The 18,059-nt window shown below is 44.9% G+C and overlaps 2 protein-coding genes across 5 annotated transcripts; both read left to right on the top strand.

The window, feature by feature from the left end:
• Window positions 1-2,666: 2,666 nt before the first annotated feature.
• On the top strand, window positions 2,667-11,459 carry slc25a43 (solute carrier family 25 member 43). 4 transcript variants are annotated; one of them, XR_001965205.2, is made up of 6 exons: window positions 2,667-3,243; window positions 4,417-4,658; window positions 5,059-5,231; window positions 7,671-7,805; window positions 9,730-10,382; window positions 11,393-11,459. XR_001965205.2 is itself a non-coding variant. In XM_018733766.2 (5 exons), exons 1-5 carry the CDS (start codon window positions 2,972-2,974, stop codon window positions 9,940-9,942), a joined length of 1,035 nt encoding a protein of 344 aa, XP_018589282.2. In that variant the 5' UTR covers window positions 2,667-2,971; the 3' UTR covers window positions 9,943-11,446. The 4 variants fall into 4 exon arrangements, 1 of the variants encoding a protein (XP_018589282.2); XR_001965203.2 differs by having other exon boundaries at window positions 9,730-11,309; XR_001965204.2 differs by having other exon boundaries at window positions 9,730-11,108; window positions 11,393-11,457.
• A 93-nt stretch (window positions 11,460-11,552) lies between these two features.
• slc25a5 (solute carrier family 25 member 5) lies at window positions 11,553-14,388 on the top strand. Its single transcript, XM_018733767.2, has 4 exons — window positions 11,553-11,759; window positions 13,046-13,532; window positions 13,693-13,833; window positions 13,950-14,388. Exons 1-4 carry the CDS (start codon window positions 11,649-11,651, stop codon window positions 14,105-14,107), a joined length of 897 nt encoding a protein of 298 aa, XP_018589283.1. The 5' UTR covers window positions 11,553-11,648; the 3' UTR covers window positions 14,108-14,388.
• The last annotated feature ends 3,671 nt before the right edge of the window (window positions 14,389-18,059 follow it).

Below are 18,059 nucleotides of genomic sequence, written 5' to 3'. Positions count from 1 at the left end.
GTAAAATGATCATTTTGTCATATCGTGAAAAAAAAATGTCATACGGTTCATTCACAGGAATGGAGGTTTTCGACACGTACGTAGATACCCCTTACCCCCACCCCATGCCACACCCTGGCCCACCCCCAGGCCTGAGGTCGGGATGAGAGGGACCCCCTTTGAACAGGCTGTCACTTCCCCTTGCGGGCTGTGTTATTCCAGTAGCCTTTGTCCATGGGCCAAGTGGTGCGGCCTCACACAGGAGGTGCACTCTTCACAGGGGGCTGAGGTTGTCAGCCCAGCAGGGGTGAGGGGTGACGAGGGAGCCCCCCGCTAGGTGGACACAGGCAGAAAACAAACACTATTCCAGACAGGAAAGGAGCAGCAAGACCCTGCTGGGCGTGAGTGGGAAAGAGAGTGTGCATGCGTGTGTGTGTTTGTGTAAACTGTGCTGATTTACAACAATGTGATTGCAGTTATGATACTGATACATGTCATAATTACTGCATATTGTCATTATACTGTTCCAGCGTGAAAAAGGGGTGGTGTAACTTTTCAGTGTAGTACAACAGTCACAGCAGGAGCAGAGGCATCAAGCATTTCTGCACAAGTTATGAATGACCTTGATCCTAGACAGGTATCAAAATAAGGAACTGTTTCTTTATTAGGGGGAGCTGCGGTGGCGCAGTGGGTTGGACCACGATCCTGCTCTCCGGTGGGTCTGGGGTTCAAGTCCCGCTTGGGGTGCCTTGCGATGGACTGGCGTCCTGTCCTGGGTGTGTCCCCTCCCCCTCTGGCCTTACGCCCTGTGTTGCCGGGTAGGCTCCGGTTCCCCACGACCCCGTATGGGACAAGCGGTTCTGAAAATGTGTGTGTGTGTGTGTGTGTGTGTGTGTGTGTGTGTGTGTGTGTGTGTTTATTTATTAATGAGCCTTTTATAACCTAACTCAAGAAGTCAAAGCACACACTGTTTTCCTAAAGCAAAAGAACTGGAAACAAGTGAACTGTGTCCAGGGGACAATGAAACTGACCTGCAACTTGTATTTTTCACCCGTTGTTTCATTCGACACGAACACAAAATGCATCCACTGCTTTTATTGTATCATATCGTAAAGGTGCGTGTGCAGCAGGGAGCCATGTGAGTTTATGACGTTCCGACAGCGCCATCAAGCGGTGGACTCAGAATTACACTGTGCTCAGTTGTGACTCCGACCACTTCTAAACTGGCTTAAAGCGCCCCCTAGCGGTCAACTGAACAAAGTACCCAGTGATTATTTCCTGGACTGTATGAACTTTGACCATAAGTTTTTCAATATTAATCGTGTTCTTGGTTTGTGTTTTGTAAATTTAATCAAGACATTAAAATGTTGACCTCTTTGTGGCGGATTGGTCACTCTTTGCTTAAAATTTCAGTGCAGTAATTTAACAAGAATCAGTGATGTGAAGGTTTATTTGAAGTCACGTATGGTTTTATTAATTTAAATGGCTTTGCATTTTGTGGACAAACCACATCATTTCCTCCCTTGCCTTGGAAACCACACCTTGTGTCATGGCCTTGACTCCATGGCACTTCTATCAATCCATACTTTATTGAGTGGTTACTGGAGTAAATCATATGAAACACCTTGCTCAAGGGGAACTGCAGCAGGGCCTAACTTGGGACTTGAATCAGTAACCTTCAGGTTTTGACAGGTTTAGGATTGCATAACCTCCTGTGTGTGTATTTGTCTTCTGCTTGGAGTGAAACAATCAAAGCAGCTGCTGAGCAGAGTGATCATCCCTCCACCTTCTAAATATCATGACCAATAGAGGTTGAAGGTGGCGTGAAATGGGATGCTGTGACAAGTTACTGCAGTCAGATGATATAAAAAGATCATTGAGCATGGAATGGATCTCGAACCAACAACCTCAAGGCTCCAGAATTAATGTTACTCGTAAATCGTAGTTCCTGTATATAACTAAATGTAACAGCAATAGTAGTGACATAAACAACTAGCAAAATTAAAATTACACCTTTAATTACAATGCCATACGCACAGCCAAATGTGTTTACATAGTTTCGTGTGGTTAGTGAAAACTAGGTAAGAAAACAATACAATTCAAAGTAAAAACGTTTAAGAACTACATGACCAAAATAAAGTTTATTTTAACGTTATTGATTCAGGTTCACAAATACTAATTACCACAATACAGCAGCTAAAACACCAGAAAATGTGACAAAATCAGCGACTATAAACACACCGGGAGCGACGAAAACAAGAGCGCGTGCTTCGAGCATGTGCGGAGGAAACCACGTGATTCGAAGCGTCACTGTAATTGGCTAATAATGAGAGCTGTGAGTGGAGCGCATTGGAAGGTTCAAAAAGTAATTTGGCACTGAGTTTTACACTCTTGTAGGTATATTGATACATGTAAGCTGGGCTTTAATACGAAAAATGTTTTTGTTCTTATGACTAACTACAGGGATATTTTTCTTTAAAAAAATAAGAAATTTCTGCTGAAACACTGCACAAAAATTTTGTAGACTGTCTTTTGGTGTAACCCGGTGCGGTCCGGACCCCCCGCACGGCACCCCCCTAATGACACCACTGGGTTCCAGCCAGGCGCATGTCCCTAGGCGCTGCACCAAGTTCAGCCGAGTCCTTTGCCAGCATGCTGATGTTTTAATATCTCTTATTACACATTTATGTTGCAGTTGGTGAAAGTGTACGTTGGTGAGAGTCGCTGATTAACACGGAATCGCAAAGCCGGCATGATTTTGCAAGTTCGATGGCCTGAGTGAGAGGCTGCGGAGCGCAGCAGTTGGAATTGCGCGCTCCCGCTCCGCGCGCGACGTCACCGGCTGTCACCTGGCCCGTGGGCAGGGCCTACACGGAAAACACAGAAACACAGTGAGGCCCGCGTTGTTCGCGCTGTGTTTTCACATGAGCCGGGGGGCCGGTGAGGCTCGACGAGGCGCAGTGTGCGCTCCGCGCTCCGCCTGCGAGCGGCAATGGCCACGGTGAAGAGAGACGAGCGGCTCACGGCGTCGCAGGGCTTCCTCTGCGTGGCCTTCGCTGGCATCTTCAGCAAGACGGCCACGTCCCCCCTGGAGGTCGTCAAGATTTTAACCCAGGTGGGAACGTTCCACTCGAAAAAGGGCTTCCTGAGCAGCTTCGTGCTCGTGCAGCGCAGCGAAGGAGCGCGTGCCTTTTGGAAGGGGAATATGGTGTCGTGCGCGCGACTCTTCCCGTACAGCGCGGTTCACGTGGCCACCTACAAAAAGTGAGTCTCACTTTGCATCATCATTGTCGTCGCGATTTAATATCAGCTTTAGTTGCTATGACTTTGGAAATGATCGCGAATATGTCGAGACAAGTACTGAAAAATAACTCCCGTGTCCCAACATAACCAAGGATAAATCAAAAATGTGTATGTATTCCTGTCTGCTCCCAATATGTGAAATTACAAAACATGTTATAATTCTTTCGAATTTGTGACTGTGGTACACAAGAACATTCATCCGCCGGGGTGTGAGGAATAAACACTGTTACATTATTTAACCGTTAACGGTTAACTCTGTGTCACTGTTGCAATGACGCTGCGAGGAGTATCTCAGATTTTTTTTTTTTTTTTTTACATTTAGCAGACGCTTTTTTTTCCAAAGCGATATACATCTCAGAGAACAATATGCTGTACTGCATTCGGATTGTTTTCGGCATCTCGCCTTTACACGTTTCGTTCCGCTGAACTTCCTTTACTTAAAGTTTATTCTCGTTCATACTTGGTTGCGGGGGTCGTCCCGTCTGCATCCAATCAGAAAGCAGAGAATATGTCAGCCGACAGGTTACGCTGGCGCATAGGCGTTCCCATCGTGTCGCGAGGACGCTCGGCTTCCCCTGCGACGCCCAATCAGACAGCGAATAACTCCTCGGCAGATGAATTACGTCACTGTATCTCGAGTCGAGCTTGCGGGGAGCGCGCTTCTGGCGGGCGGATTGGCGCTTCGCAGACATTTAGTCCACTTTTTAAAGACGGTTGTGGCTTAAGTAAATGATATTTTCGCTGTAGGTAACTGAAATAAATACCCATCATGACTGTCAAATTAACCTTACTACTTAAAGAAAGTAAAAGCAGTACTTTAACATCATTTATTTCTGTCATTTGGTGCAGTTTCAGTTCACCCACTCGTTTTCAGTTCCTATTTCCTTTTAAATGCCCCCCCCCCCCCCCCCCCCCACACTGTTTTTACAGTATGTTTATTGTTGGCCTGATAATTCATTGGAAAAATTTCCCCGTACTTTACACGCCAGCACTCACTTCTGCAATCAGAGAGTAGTGTAAAGGGTGCCGTCATGTTGGCGCCCAGAACAGTGACGCAACCACATGTCCATGCTGTGCGGACTGGTATGCAAATATGTTCCATGTTGACACTCTGGCATCACCTGTGTCTTTGAGGATTGTCCACCTGCACATGGATGAGCTGGGCCACATCACGCAATGGAGAGCCATTGCCGCCGGCGGACTGGCGGGCATCATCGCCGCCTTCGTGTCGTACCCCCTGGAGGTGGCCGAGACGAGGCTGGTGGCCCAGAACGTGCAGGAGCCGACGTACAAAGGCGCTGCGCATGTCCTCGCCAGTGTGTACCGCAACGAAGGCCTGCGCGCCCTTTACAGGGGCTTCTCCCTCACTGTCGTAGGTGCGAAGCTCACTTGCAGTGCACTGTGCTGGGTGTGGCTGAGATTTATTAAGCCATTATGTCAGTTTTGATAGTTAATGGGAGACCGGACACACATACGGGAGTAGACCTGTAGATAAGAAGAACTGGATGAGCTGAGATGTGAGAACACAGGTATATGGATGGTGTCCGATTCATTCGCACCTCTGATCGAAACACTCCGTCTTTGTTCTGTGGTGACTGGGAATCACCAGTGAGGTGACTGTTGCTGCTCTAAGTGTTAACTTGGTACAGCTGGAACAGCAGGGCCCAAGGCTGTAGGAACGTCCCTTTGCGTCCTGTGATGCGCTCCAGAGCAGCGGCTGACGGAACATATGCCATGCTGTGAATTCGAAGCCTGATTTTGTCATGTTTCCCTCAGGGGCAGTTCCCTTCTCTCTGGGCTGCTACGCCGTCTACGTCAACTTGGACAGACTGTGGCAGGAGCCCAGCTTCCGGTTCACACCCCTGCAGAACTTCATCAACGGCTGCCTGGCTGCAGGGATCGCTCAGACCCTCTCCTTCCCCTTTGAGACAGTCAAGAGGAAGATGCAGGTGAGAGTGAGAACGAGACCCGCCGTCTGTTTCAACCGCACAGTCCTGGGTCCGGGTAGATAAGCAAGAACCCAGATCATTACACTACGTACCACAACATGATCTGAAGAAACATCAGATGTTTGCCTTGCTTTCTTTGTTTAAAAACATGTATTTTTTGTCTTACTATAATCTAAGTATTTTGGGGAAATGAACGAAGTATATACATAGAAACATGTTAGGCAATAATTATGTAATTATTATTTGTTATTCCAAGAGAAATCTTCACTGTCTTTAGAAGAAAATAACACAGGTCAACATGTAACACAAAAAGGGACAGCTGGTAGCATAGTGGTTAGAGCTGCTGTCTTTGGTCCTGATGGTCGCAGGTTTGAATCCTAGGACTAATACCTTTGAGTACTTTGTATTGAGCGAGGTACACACACACACACACACACACACACACACACACATTTTCAGAACCGCTTGTCCCTTACGGGGTTGCGGGGAACCGGAGCCTACCCGGCAACACAGGGCGTAAGGCCGGAGGGGGAGAGGACACACCCAGGACGGGACGCCAGTTTGAGCGAGGTAATTACCCTGAATTACTGTAGTAAAATTTCCCAGATGTAAAAATAGTTGTAAGTTGCTTTGGAGAGGAACATTAGCCGAAAGGGAACTGCAGCTCCTACTTCTGTGGTACTTCCCACCCTGTCCTTTGGGTGCTGCCCTACACCTTAGGATTCAGCATGAGAGAGGAAGCTCCATTCTGCATGGTTTCGGATGCTGGTGTACTGCTTTCGAGAAGTGTCTCACGCTTCATGTGGTTCGTAGCTGAATGCTTTGTACGTTTTTAGTTGTCCTGTAGATGCTCTTAGTGAGATAATCTCAGGAGATTGACATTTCTTTATTTAGCAGACACTTTTGTCCAAAGCAACTTCTAGCAAACTCTATGTAGCATTATCAGCTCACACACCTTATTCACAAAGGTGACTTCCACTGCTAGATACACTGGGTCACTCATCCATACATTAGTGGAACACACACACACACACACACACACACTCTGTCACTCACACACTATGGGGGAACCTGAACTGCCTGTCTTTGGAGTGTGGGAGGAAACCAGAGCACCCAGAGGAACCCCACACAGACACGGAGAGAACACGCAAACTCCACATAGACTGAGTTGGGATTAAACCCATGTCTTCTCGCATCACCCAGGCACTGTGAGACAGCAGTGCTACTCGCTGTGCCACTCGCTGTGCCACCGTGCCGCCTGTATGTTTCAGGAGATTGAAACCTGGATGTTGTGTTATGATTAATTCATATGTAGTAACTAAGGTTTGGGTTTTTTGAAGTCGAGCTAACAATTTCTTTAGTGAACACAGAGAAGAGTATGGGTTATAACTGCTGCTGTACCTTTGAGTACATTGGTATTTCCTATGTACCTTCAGCTGTTGGTGCTGTACCCGCAACAAGCATTGTAATATTTCAGTTACAAATACTTAGCTGTTTATGTAAGTGTAAAACTGGTGATCTGGGAACTCCGTCGAAACATAACGAAACGTGTGAATCGCGGCCAAGTGAAACGGAACTAAAAAGCAGAACTGCTGAGACACGGGTATGACGACCAGTGTTGTTGGATGGTGGCATCGCCAGGTGCAGCTTTCTGACCTTCCTTCACAACCTGTGTGGCATCTCCAGCCGACCGACCTTCCCAGAAACCTGAGCATGTGCACGCAGAAGGAGTGCAATCCTATGGGATGATCTCACAGCCAGCTGTCACGAGCTGCTGCAGTTTTCTGCTCCTTCTCTGTTGTCCTGCAGCATGATGTAGAAATAGTGGGAAATGGTGCTTTTTAAAGCATTTTAGATGAGGTCCTACACGTCCCACAAGTCTGATAAATGCAGTTAGGCCAGCAGCATACGTCTGGTTCCTGCTGCCCAGCCCTTGTGTGACAAAGAACTAAATCCACCCTGAACTCCCAACGTGTATTATACCCAACGAGGAAATGACGTCCTCCGAAACGCCCATCTGTGCAAGCGATCCAAGGAACAACACGGCAATGTCAATGGAATGCAGTCTTAGTTTGCCTTTTGTGAGGGGTAATATGAATCACACACCAGTGCGGTATGTAAACTATTTCTGTGAGGGCAGTACACGAAATTGTTGCTCCCAAGCTCATTCATGGAGGAACTGGGCAGTTCGCACTGGATCAAGATCCGGCAGCTTGTCGACACACAGCGTCAAAAAGGAGGAAAATTTAGTGGTGGAACAAATTAACAAGGGGCGTTCGGTGCCAGAGTGCTCAGTAAACATTCGGCTGTGTTTTCCATTAAACTGTGAAATGATGGGTGTTTTTTTTTAGTTCGAGCAAAAGCATTTTGCAAGCCTTGCAATGGCAGCCCTGAGGTTCACTTCCTCACTTGGGTGGGATATTGACTCTCTCTATTCAGGCCCAGAGTACGAAGCTCCCACACTGCGGCGGCGTCGACGTCCACTTCAGCGGGGTGCTGGACTGCTTCCGGCAGGTGATCAAAACCAACGGCTTCCTGTCCCTGTGGAACGGCCTCACGGCCAACACGGCCAAGGTATGGATCTGTGTGACCTGTTCCTCGCGTGTCATTTCCCGCTTGGAATAGTTATACCTGTCACCCTTTATTGAACAGTTTAGCGTCATAGAAGCGGGTAAGTTGGTTATAAAAGGTCGCCTAAAATTTCTTGGCTGACTTGGGCAGTAAGTAAGCTGTTGAAGTGTTAGACCTGACAAATGCACACATTTTTCCTGGGCAACCGTGGTAAATTGTTTCCTTGAGGCAGTGCTATTAACAGGAGGAGCAGCTAGGAATGCGGATGTTACAAGTTCAGCCACATCCCTGAACTAAATTATACAAAGCTGAACAGGTTCTCAAAGTGTTGCTGTGCTGCCAGTGGACCTTTCAGTACCTGAAGCATAATCTTATTCATTGTGTTATTTTTTTTGAACGATTATACATGTTTGGAATGTCTGAGTGTAGCCCTAGCTGCCCAAGGGATTTGACAGAATAAGAAAAAGAGTGTGGGGGAATAGAAGGGGGTGCGGTGGCGCAGTGGCGGAGTGGGTTGGACCACAGTCCTGCTCTCCGGTGGGTCTGGGGTTCGAGTCCCGCTTGGGGTGCCTTGCGATGGACTGGCATCCCGTCCTGGGTGTGTCCCCTCCCCCTCCGGCCTTATGCCCTGTGTTACCAGGTTGGCTCCAGTTCCCTGCAACCCCATATTGGACAAGTGGTTCTGAAGTGTGTGTATGTGTGTATGTGTATGTGTGTGTGTGTGTGGTGGAATAGATTATACAGATAAATTAATTAGGGGGTGTGGTGGCACAGCAGGTTTGGCCAGGTCCTGCTTTCTGGCAGGTCTGGGGTTTGAATCCTGCTTGGAGTGCCCTGTGATGGACTGGCATCCCGTCCTGGGTGTGTCCCCTCCCCCTCCAGCCTTGCGCCCTGTGTTGCCAGGTTTGGCTCCGGCTCACTGCGACTCCATTCGGGACAAGCGGCTTCAGCCAGTGTGTGTGAGATAAATTATTATATATATATAAAAAGTTTCATTATCTATATTTATCTATAATTTATATATATTTTTATATATAATTTGTAAAATATATATTATAAAAACTATAAGTCTTCACTGCCTGGATTTTGGAAAATGGTCTTTTAAAATGATTAATTAATTAAGCCTGAAAATCTGTTACAAAAACCAGCCGTTTAATTGACCACCCCTTTGTGATTTAATCACAGCTTATTTCATTCAGACTCATTTCTGAGTGATGCTGGGCTGAAGGTGTGTGCTGTTGCAAAGCTATTGTACTTTTTTTTGGGGAGGGGGACCGTTTGAGTTGTTGTTTTTCACCTGGATTTGTGGGAGTGTGTATATTTAAATGAGAAGTTATTTTATATCCTTGAAAAATAAAGATTCCTTCAGAAAATATTCAGGTAGAAAAAGCTATGAAGGGTTAAGTTTTAAACTGTGTGGCACACTGTAAATGTGAGCAACTAATAGTTCCTGTTTAACGAACTTTGAAATTCTTACTGAAATTTAGCAACCAATTGCTTGGAGACAAGAAACTGCAGCCGCGGAACGGGGATTGCATTAGGTTCCCCAAAATAAATAGGAGATTTACGAGCCTTAGGCCTGTGTCTGGACAGTCTCACGTTGTCTCGCGCTGGCTGCACCCGAAGCCGCGACGGGTCAACTTGACTAAACCATCCTGGAGTCTGTGGAGCCAAAACCCAAACACATGGATGCCATTGTTCAAACCAGTCGGGCACTCGGCCTTAGAGCAACAGCACATACCGGACTGTGCACTTTCACACAGACAGGCCTCAGGTCCAACTACCAGTCAGACTAATATGAGCGTTTATTCACAGACACAACGTTTTGAACATCAGTATCAACTGAGGATTTTGCTGCCTCTTGTGGATGTTGCTTCATACACTGGCAGAACTATTGTAACTTCTTTTTTTTTTATTTTTACCCCAGATTGTGCCCTACTTCGGCCTGCTCTTCGCTTGCTTTGAGACCTGCAAGCAGGTTTGCCTGTATCACAATGGGTATATTGTGTCTCCGCTGAGCTACCAGCTGGCCCCAGGTGTGGACCAGAGCTTGAGGCCCTATGAGCTGCAGGAGGTGAAGAGATACCTGAGGAACAGGAATTTCTCATCTCAGCAATCTGACATGGACAACCGCTGGTGACATTGACCAGCACTGCCAATGGTTTTAAACAGCCAATTGCCTCTTCTATCTATAAGCAGAGGGAAGGCCCAGATTTCTCAAGGACAGCCCAAGGGGAACCTGGATGTGGACTGGAAGCAGTGATATGACACAAAGATGGTTACTTTAATTGATTTATGGTCCTGTGTTACTTTTAATGGTACTTGATGCACTTGACACACCGTTAAGGAATTTCTGTCTCTATGGAGAAAGGAAGAGAAATGCAGCCATGGCATTCATGCAATGTATTTTAAGTTTGTAGTTTTAAAAGTGCTTCTAAAAACAGAATGGGCATCGTGTTCGTCAGGTTGCTTAACGAAGGTTCATTTAAATTCCAATATAACTACGGTGACACCACGAGCAAGTTCTGAACCGAACAGAAAGGCAGGAAAATAACACACTGGCTGTTTGCTGCTAAACAGGTAATGCGGCTTTCTAGGCTTTTAAAACTTTTGTCTATCTGTTCAGTGCATTAACGTCTGTTTGCATCGTGTAGGTTTTTTTTTTTTTTTTCTTTCAAGCTTCAGTTTTCCAATGGTCTAATCTGCTTCAACTTAAATGAAGACACCATTAGTGTGGATTAAAGGTTGCGCTGTTTTGTACTACTCAGTGCTTAAGTACTCTGGTGGTTTTCACAAGTACATTATTTGAACTTGTATACAAAACAGTAGTCAGTTTACACTGGATTTTATCAGTCACTAGTCTTGCTTAAGCAGAACAGGACTTTAGTCAACCTTTGACTGAAAGGCTTTGCACAAGTAACAAATCATTGAGCCTGTACTTGAGACTGGAAAGGTTGTTATTAAAACAAAAAAAAAAAAATTACATTTCACATAAAATACAGACCAGCTGTTTGTTACCCAGACAGACAGCATGTAACTCTACCCAGTTTGCCTTTAACAAGGACTTAATGATTTTAGGACTGTAACAAAGGAAATGTTGTCTGAAACTTCTCAGGTCATTTAAAGCACACTCTTCAACAGTATTCTAAAGATAATTTTCAGTGTACTTAATTTACGTCTAAATATGATTAATATTAAACACTCCCTCATTTTCAGTCTTTTGTGGAATTTTGGTTCTTTGTTTCAAGGTGATTTTCCCGATTTGCAGAGTGGAAGCATAAAAGATGGAAGGTTAAAGTGAATGAGGTAACGTTTTCTTGTAACCTTGGAATGGATTGTTGGGGACCGTTTAAGTTTGAGCTCAGGCAGGAAACCGCATAAGTTAAAAAAAAAAATCTACATATGATCGTCATTCGTTTGAAACTGCACCGAAGACAGTGGAATGGACTTTAGTGGGTGCGATTGTAATATGTAGTTTACTTGGAAAGATTTGACACGCCCTAACAAGTAAGTTATAGTCCAAGTTTCACGTGAATGGAATAATAATGCCATTTTACACAGTAACAGTTACTGCTTGACTTTCTTAACAGAATGAATTCCATTCACCACCATCTCCTTCAAGAATGGACTGACGACTTGCCAATCAGCAGTTCCCGCGTTATCTCACAGTTCCCGGGCTATGTCGCCGGTTCCATTGCATTCTCGCGAGATTTTGATTTCCCGGTTAATAGTCCTTCTTCTGCCCTGCAATCGGCCATTTCGACACGACCGGCGTAGCGCGAAGTAGGAGCTGCAGCTCGGGATTTGCCCGCTTTAGTACCGCGCCACCTTGACTGCGAAGCACAAATGAGTGAGACGGCTATCTCTTTCGCCAAGGATTTCTTGGCCGGCGGTGTCGCTGCTGCCATTTCAAAAACGGCAGTGGCCCCCATTGAGAGAGTCAAGCTGCTTCTCCAGGTGAGTGAGAATGAGCGAACGACGAGCGAGCCGTATTTACGAATTTAAAATTGATCAGTTGATCCCAGGAGGTAACACCCGTTGTTGAGAACTCCGCTTTTTCTGAGGAAATCTTAATTGAGGAAATCTTAACCTAGGTACAGTCCAGCATGTTTTATTTCCATTTAAATACACGTTTAAAATGTTAACTTATGAGCTGCCTCGTCCTGCTTGCTTCGCGGTGTGATTTACCTCAGCCTTACTTTACCTTTCTCACCGTAGCCGTGCGAGTGTGACAGACTACTGGTGAAAAGTGAATTTTCAGCTTTATTTTCTTAACTTTTATAGTGGTGAGACAATGAGTTATTGTAGTCCCGCTTCTCATTCATTCGACCTCCGAGTCCCGGTTGGTGTCCTTGCGAAGGCCGCCTGAGTGAGGCCTGCAGAGGAGGGTCCCGCTCCTGTCACAGGGCAAAGGAGATTGGATGGGGGTCCTTCATACACCGTCCATCGATCGTGTGTCTTTTACTTGTTTAACCTCGATCTACGAAGCATTTTTTGCCTTAATGAGGAAACAATTCAATTTTTGAGCTATCGGAAGCCAAGGTCGCTACAAGGGGAGGCCTGGTTGCCTGCGGTTGCGGGAGTTAATAAACTCCGTCTCGATGCTCAGACCAGCTGCGGAAAACATTCTTTCTTTCTGAAGTTTCTCGCGCCACACGATTGTTATCCATTTGGTAGCATAGATATATCTCAGCGCTTCTGTACGGCCCATCTCATGGTTTTTGCTCATGACAGATGACCTTCGTTCCGTCCAAATTGTGACGTTTTGGGCGGAAACAAGTCGACTAAAAAGGTCGGATCGTTGCCTGTTGGTGGAGGTTGTTGTGAAGAATTTGAAATGGACTTGGCCGGTTTTTATGCACATGTTTTAGTGCTGCAACCTCCTGTCCTCCTTGTCTGAATATTTTAAGCCTCCATTTTGAATCAAAGGGCACAAAGTCAAGGTTCCTGGTACCAGTTAACTCACGGACAGCTGTTGAATCACCTTGGCTTCCCTGATTTTTACCTGATCAGGATCCACAGGGGTTCTTTGAATCCAGCACAGCAGGCAATTAAAAGTATTTTGACATTAATGTAATTCTCTTCTATGCTGAAAGTGACATCAGGAGACAGTGACATTGGAGATCAGTTGCAAAGAACCCACTTGTTGATTTGTGATACTGATGAATCAGATTTTTCTTTCTTCTTTTATTTTGATGATCATTAATTTGTGTTAGTTATGATTTTTCACGTTTCAATTACAGGTCCAACATGCCAGCAAGCAGATCACAGCTGATAAGCAGTACAAGGGCATCATCGATTGCGTGGTCCGCATCCCCAAAGAGCAGGGCTTTCTATCCTTCTGGAGAGGAAACCTGGCCAATGTCATTAGATACTTCCCCACCCAGGCCCTCAACTTTGCTTTTAAGGATAAGTACAAGAAGATTTTCCTGGATGGTGTCGACAAGCGTGCCCAGTTCTGGCGGTATTTTGCCGGCAACTTGGCCTCCGGCGGTGCCGCTGGTGCCACTTCTCTCTGCTTTGTGTACCCACTCGACTTTGCCAGAACCCGTTTGGCTGCCGATGTGGGCAAGGGTGGTCACGAGAGGGAGTTCACTGGCCTGGGCAACTGCTTAATGAAGATCTTCAAGTCTGATGGCCTCAGGGGCCTGTACCAGGGTTTCAATGTCTCTGTCCAGGGAATTATCATCTACAGAGCTGCTTACTTTGGCATCTATGACACAGCTAAAGGTATGTAATTTGAGTGATATAAATGTTTGATTGATTGTGATTGGAGATGCCAATGGTTCATCCTGATGATGGATGCACTCTAGTGATGCTACAGAGTGCCTGTTTGTTGTTGGTTTCAAAACCAAAGGACAGAAAAAACCCAACATCTGTGCAATCGCAGGTATGCTACCAGATCCCAGAAATACTCACATCATCGTCAGCTGGATGATTGCCCAGACGGTGACCGCTGTTGCTGGCCTTGCATCCTACCCCTTTGATACCGTCCGTCGTCGTATGATGATGCAGTCAGGCCGTAAAGGAGGTGAATACAAACATTTCCCACTGTTTATTTAAAAGTTTATGCCTAGTGATATATTTTGGCCCTCAGCTTTCTTCGTCTGTGTTTGAGTCCCTTCCTGAGCACTTCTGTTTTTGCAGCTGACATCATGTACACTGGTACCATCGACTGCTGGCGGAAAATTGCCCGCGATGAGGGTGGCAAGGCTTTCTTCAAGGGAGCCTGGTCCAACGTCCTCCGAGGAATGGGTGGCGCCTTTGTGCTGGTCTTGTATGATGAATTCAAGAAGTTCATTTAAACAGTTTTTACATGTTTATTGTTACTGTTGTCAAACAGGGTTAACTGTAACATATCATGTACATTTGGAAGGACTGTCAAATTCCGCCTTATTTATAGGGACCAACTAGTATTCCAGTACTAGTTGTGCTGGGGGGAGTAAGTTGTGGTTTTTTTTTTTTTCCTTGTCCCTCTCTCCCATCCCCATTATGTCATTCCCACAATCTGATTTTGAAGCGCTACCAGTCATCCAGCCAGTCTGTTTTTAGTTTTCAGTTTAATAAATGAAACCTACTGACTGAACCTACAATCCAGATTTGTCTTATTTTTGTTTTGTGTACATGTACTGTATTTCAGACTGCAGGTAGTTGCTCACTTGCAGTTTGGCATGATGCAGCTTGGGTGCAATGTTAAGCCTCACCACTACAGGAAGAGATCTGTGGTCTGTGACACTTTACTGCCGAGTTCGACATGCTGAAGTGGTCAGCTGGTGTGTGGAATGCCACGTGTGTAAGATGAGAGCTTCTGTGACCTCCAAGGTTTGAGTTGGACTCCCACCAAAGTAAAGTGTAAAGGTGTCATTTCAGCAGGCTCCTTCGATTAAAAATTTTCTGGCTTAAGCAGGCAGTCTGTTAATATGATCATGTAGCATGCAACTGCTTGTCAGCCAGAGGTGGTATTAAAAGGTCACTGGGTTTCTCCAGGTCACGACAAAGTTTGTGCTTGGAAAAGCAGCCATATCATTACTGCTCAGTCACTATTTACGCAGCTGTAAAAGTAGGAAATGCAAGTATTAATCTGCAAATTATTTTTTTTAAACAGTCTAATGGGGGGAAAAAAAAAGTCACTGCTAGACCCTCCCTGTTTAGTATTTTCTTGGTATGGGTGGTAAACAGTTTGGAGTGTTTTCTGTGTCCTGTCTGTGAACCTGTGTTTATACATTCTTAAAAGGCTCATGTGACACTTTCTGGTGAATTATTGACAATATGTTGGAATTGGGACTTTCATGCTGTACAGCAACCTACTGACCTCTCAAGGGCTGTGGATCCTCAGGATTATGCAGTATTGGGAATGAAATCAGGGGTAAGGTCTTTTAGGTTGTTTGGATTTGCTAACCTAAAAGTGCATCTTCAGTTTTCAGAGGATTTATTGATTATAGCTATACCTGCAGGAGTCTCAGCAGTAAGTATGGTGTAGAGTTCAGAACATCAGCTTCAGACAAAGGTATCTTTACAAATTAGACCACACTGTTTGAAGATACGGTTGGATCAGTAAGTAACACATTTGGCTACTTCTGTTCTTTTGGACTTCACTGCACTTATACTATGGTTTAATTTTGTTCAGAGGTAATATTTAAGGTGTCCTGTGTTCAAGAATGTCTACCCTTTTGTCTCCATCAGATATCTGCTTTTCCCAGCAGGGTTTGGTAGACAGTGTAATCTCTTCTCTCAAAAGCTGTACAGAACCAACAGGGAATAATCCTGGATTTTGTATCCATTTCTTCCTGGAAGAGTTTGACTCGCTGTGTAAAAAATAATAAGGGAAGTGCACTGCTGCAGAAAGAGACCAGTAGATTAGAACCATTTTAGAGTATACTTAAACATGTAAATGAACAATAAATGCACTAGAAGTGGGTTAATTCCCCCCCCCCCCCCCCCCCAAAGGGAAATGTGCACCATGTGGCAATTATGCAAGTAAAACCCCAAAAAGCAATCTTTAGGCCTTGTGGACATCTCCTGCTCATATCACTTCTGCAAATATTCAAGTTTTTTTTTTTCTTTACTGTCCTTTGTTGTCATTGTGCAGAATTGAAGGTGAAGAATTTTATACTTTCCCAAGATATGAATTGATAATACTTCTGTCAACCCTCCCATTTCACTACCAAACTGGCCAACATCTTAAGTACACCAGCCAAGTATAAACCAGGTGAGATGAGAAGTGGAATTAAAACTGGTTTAAAGAGGATGTGACTTGTTTTGTGACAAGGTAACAACTGCTCTCCCAAATGGGGGGGGAATCCCGCAGTCATGTCCTCTATAACATTAACTGATTACTCAATAGCCAGAAAACCCTTACGTGGTGGTTCATGTATTCTGAGCAAGTTAACACCTGACTCTGCCTCAAGTAAAATACTGCTTTTTGCTTCCCAGGTAGTGAATGCTTCATATCCTGGCTGTATTAAAATGTTTAAATTATGTATTTTTTTGTGTGACATCTACAACCACTTGTACCAAGCAGGGTCGCAGCAAACCAAAGTCTAACTTGGCAACAGGGCACACCTCACACAGGCTGCTAGTCCAGCACAAGGTACCTCAAGCAGGACTTGAACCCCAAACCCACCACAGAGCAGGCACTGTCCAAAGCTAGTGCACTAACACATCTCAAGTTTTTTTGTGTGAGTGGAAGATAATTCTATTAATCCACTTAGTACCTCATGTTACACACACACACACACTTTCAGAACTGCTTGTCCCATATAGGGTCGCAGGGAACCAGAGCCTACCCGGTAACACAGGGCATGAGGGGGAGGGGACACACCCAGGACAGGGCGCCAGTCCGTCACAAGGCACCCCAAGCGGGACTCGAACCCCAGACCCACTGGAGAGCAGGACCCGGTCCAACCCACTGCGCCACTGCACCCCCTTATGTTACAAACATCCAAACAAAAAAATTTCAAAGGTTTAAACAAATTTATTTTTAATTGAATTTTCACCATTTTAATTAAAATTTTTTCAGTCTGTTTTCTAAAATATGTTGCAATTCAAAAAAATTGCATTTCTGGTTTCCTCCCTCAGGGGCACCAAACTGCTGGAATACAATATTATTGCTACATTCCTCTGTTATGCTTTTTACTGCAAAGGTGAATAAACCAGATGCTGGCAAAGATGTTTATTCTCTCTCTTATTCGTGACCAGTTTTGTTAAAGTTGACCATGAAACACAGTCAGCATTTTAGGTGAAACACTTTTCAATATGTTCTCCGTACGTGATTATCCAGTACACTGCAGCTTTCTTTCGTTTCACTCTGCTGAGTCGCCTGATGTGCAGAAGCAAAGCCGCACCAGCGCACATTACGGGACACAACACACTCAATTTTAATTATGTATGTTTTTTCATTCATTTTAAAGTAGACTTTAATGTTGCTTCATGTTAATAAAGGATAATAAATGCTCCATATTTCCTGTACTGTATAAACACTTGAGACCCTGCACTCTGAGTTGCTGAAGAAAACAGAATAGAAATAAAAGTCGCATAGTGAATTTTCTGTCAATTTTAATTTAATTTGATAGTGACAGCACGTGACTGTATTAAGTCCTAAGCTGTACGATGTCAATCTCCAGTTATCAACTGACTTCCAGTCCAGTTGGGTTTGTATGTTGACACACAAGTGTATTGTTTTCCGGGCACTATGAGGTCATGGTTTTGGTTTAATTACTTTGAAATTAACATGCTTGATATACAAATGCAAAGATACCTGGACTGATGAGACTTTTTAATTTGACTCCTCACCAGCGAAGAATACAGTATGTAGCACTTGTGTAAGGCTGTGCGCTCAGACTTGGTTTTGAGTTAAACTCAGTCTGTGTGTGGTTCACATATTCTGCCTGTGTTTGAGAGGGTTTCATCCCACAACCCAGAACTGGTATCTCTTAGTGTGCAAGTGTGTGTGTGTAACCGCCCTGCAATGGATTGGTGTCCCGTCCAGGGTGTACCCTACTTCAGGCCCTATGAGAGGGGAAGTCAGCAGGTCCATTTGGGCTTTGCCTCAATGGTGCACGACAGTATCATAGACAAACAAGTCGAGCCCGAGTACCTAAAGCTAAATAAAATTATACCGTCAGGCATTCTATGAATTTTTGAAAAATTACATAACATTCTTCACATTAAAATATTTTTTACCTCTCTTCCCAAAAAATGAGAGGGCCTCACAATGTGCAACGACCCAGGCCTCATTTGAGGTCTCAGAGGGCCTGG

Source organism: Scleropages formosus, chromosome 13, assembly GCF_900964775.1.
Source record: "Scleropages formosus chromosome 13, fSclFor1.1, whole genome shotgun sequence".
In the NCBI taxonomy this organism is placed as follows: domain Eukaryota; kingdom Metazoa; phylum Chordata; class Actinopteri; order Osteoglossiformes; family Osteoglossidae; genus Scleropages; species Scleropages formosus.
The sequence above is the reverse complement of the archived record's forward strand: the minus strand, read 5'-3'. Positions and strand labels throughout refer to the sequence as shown.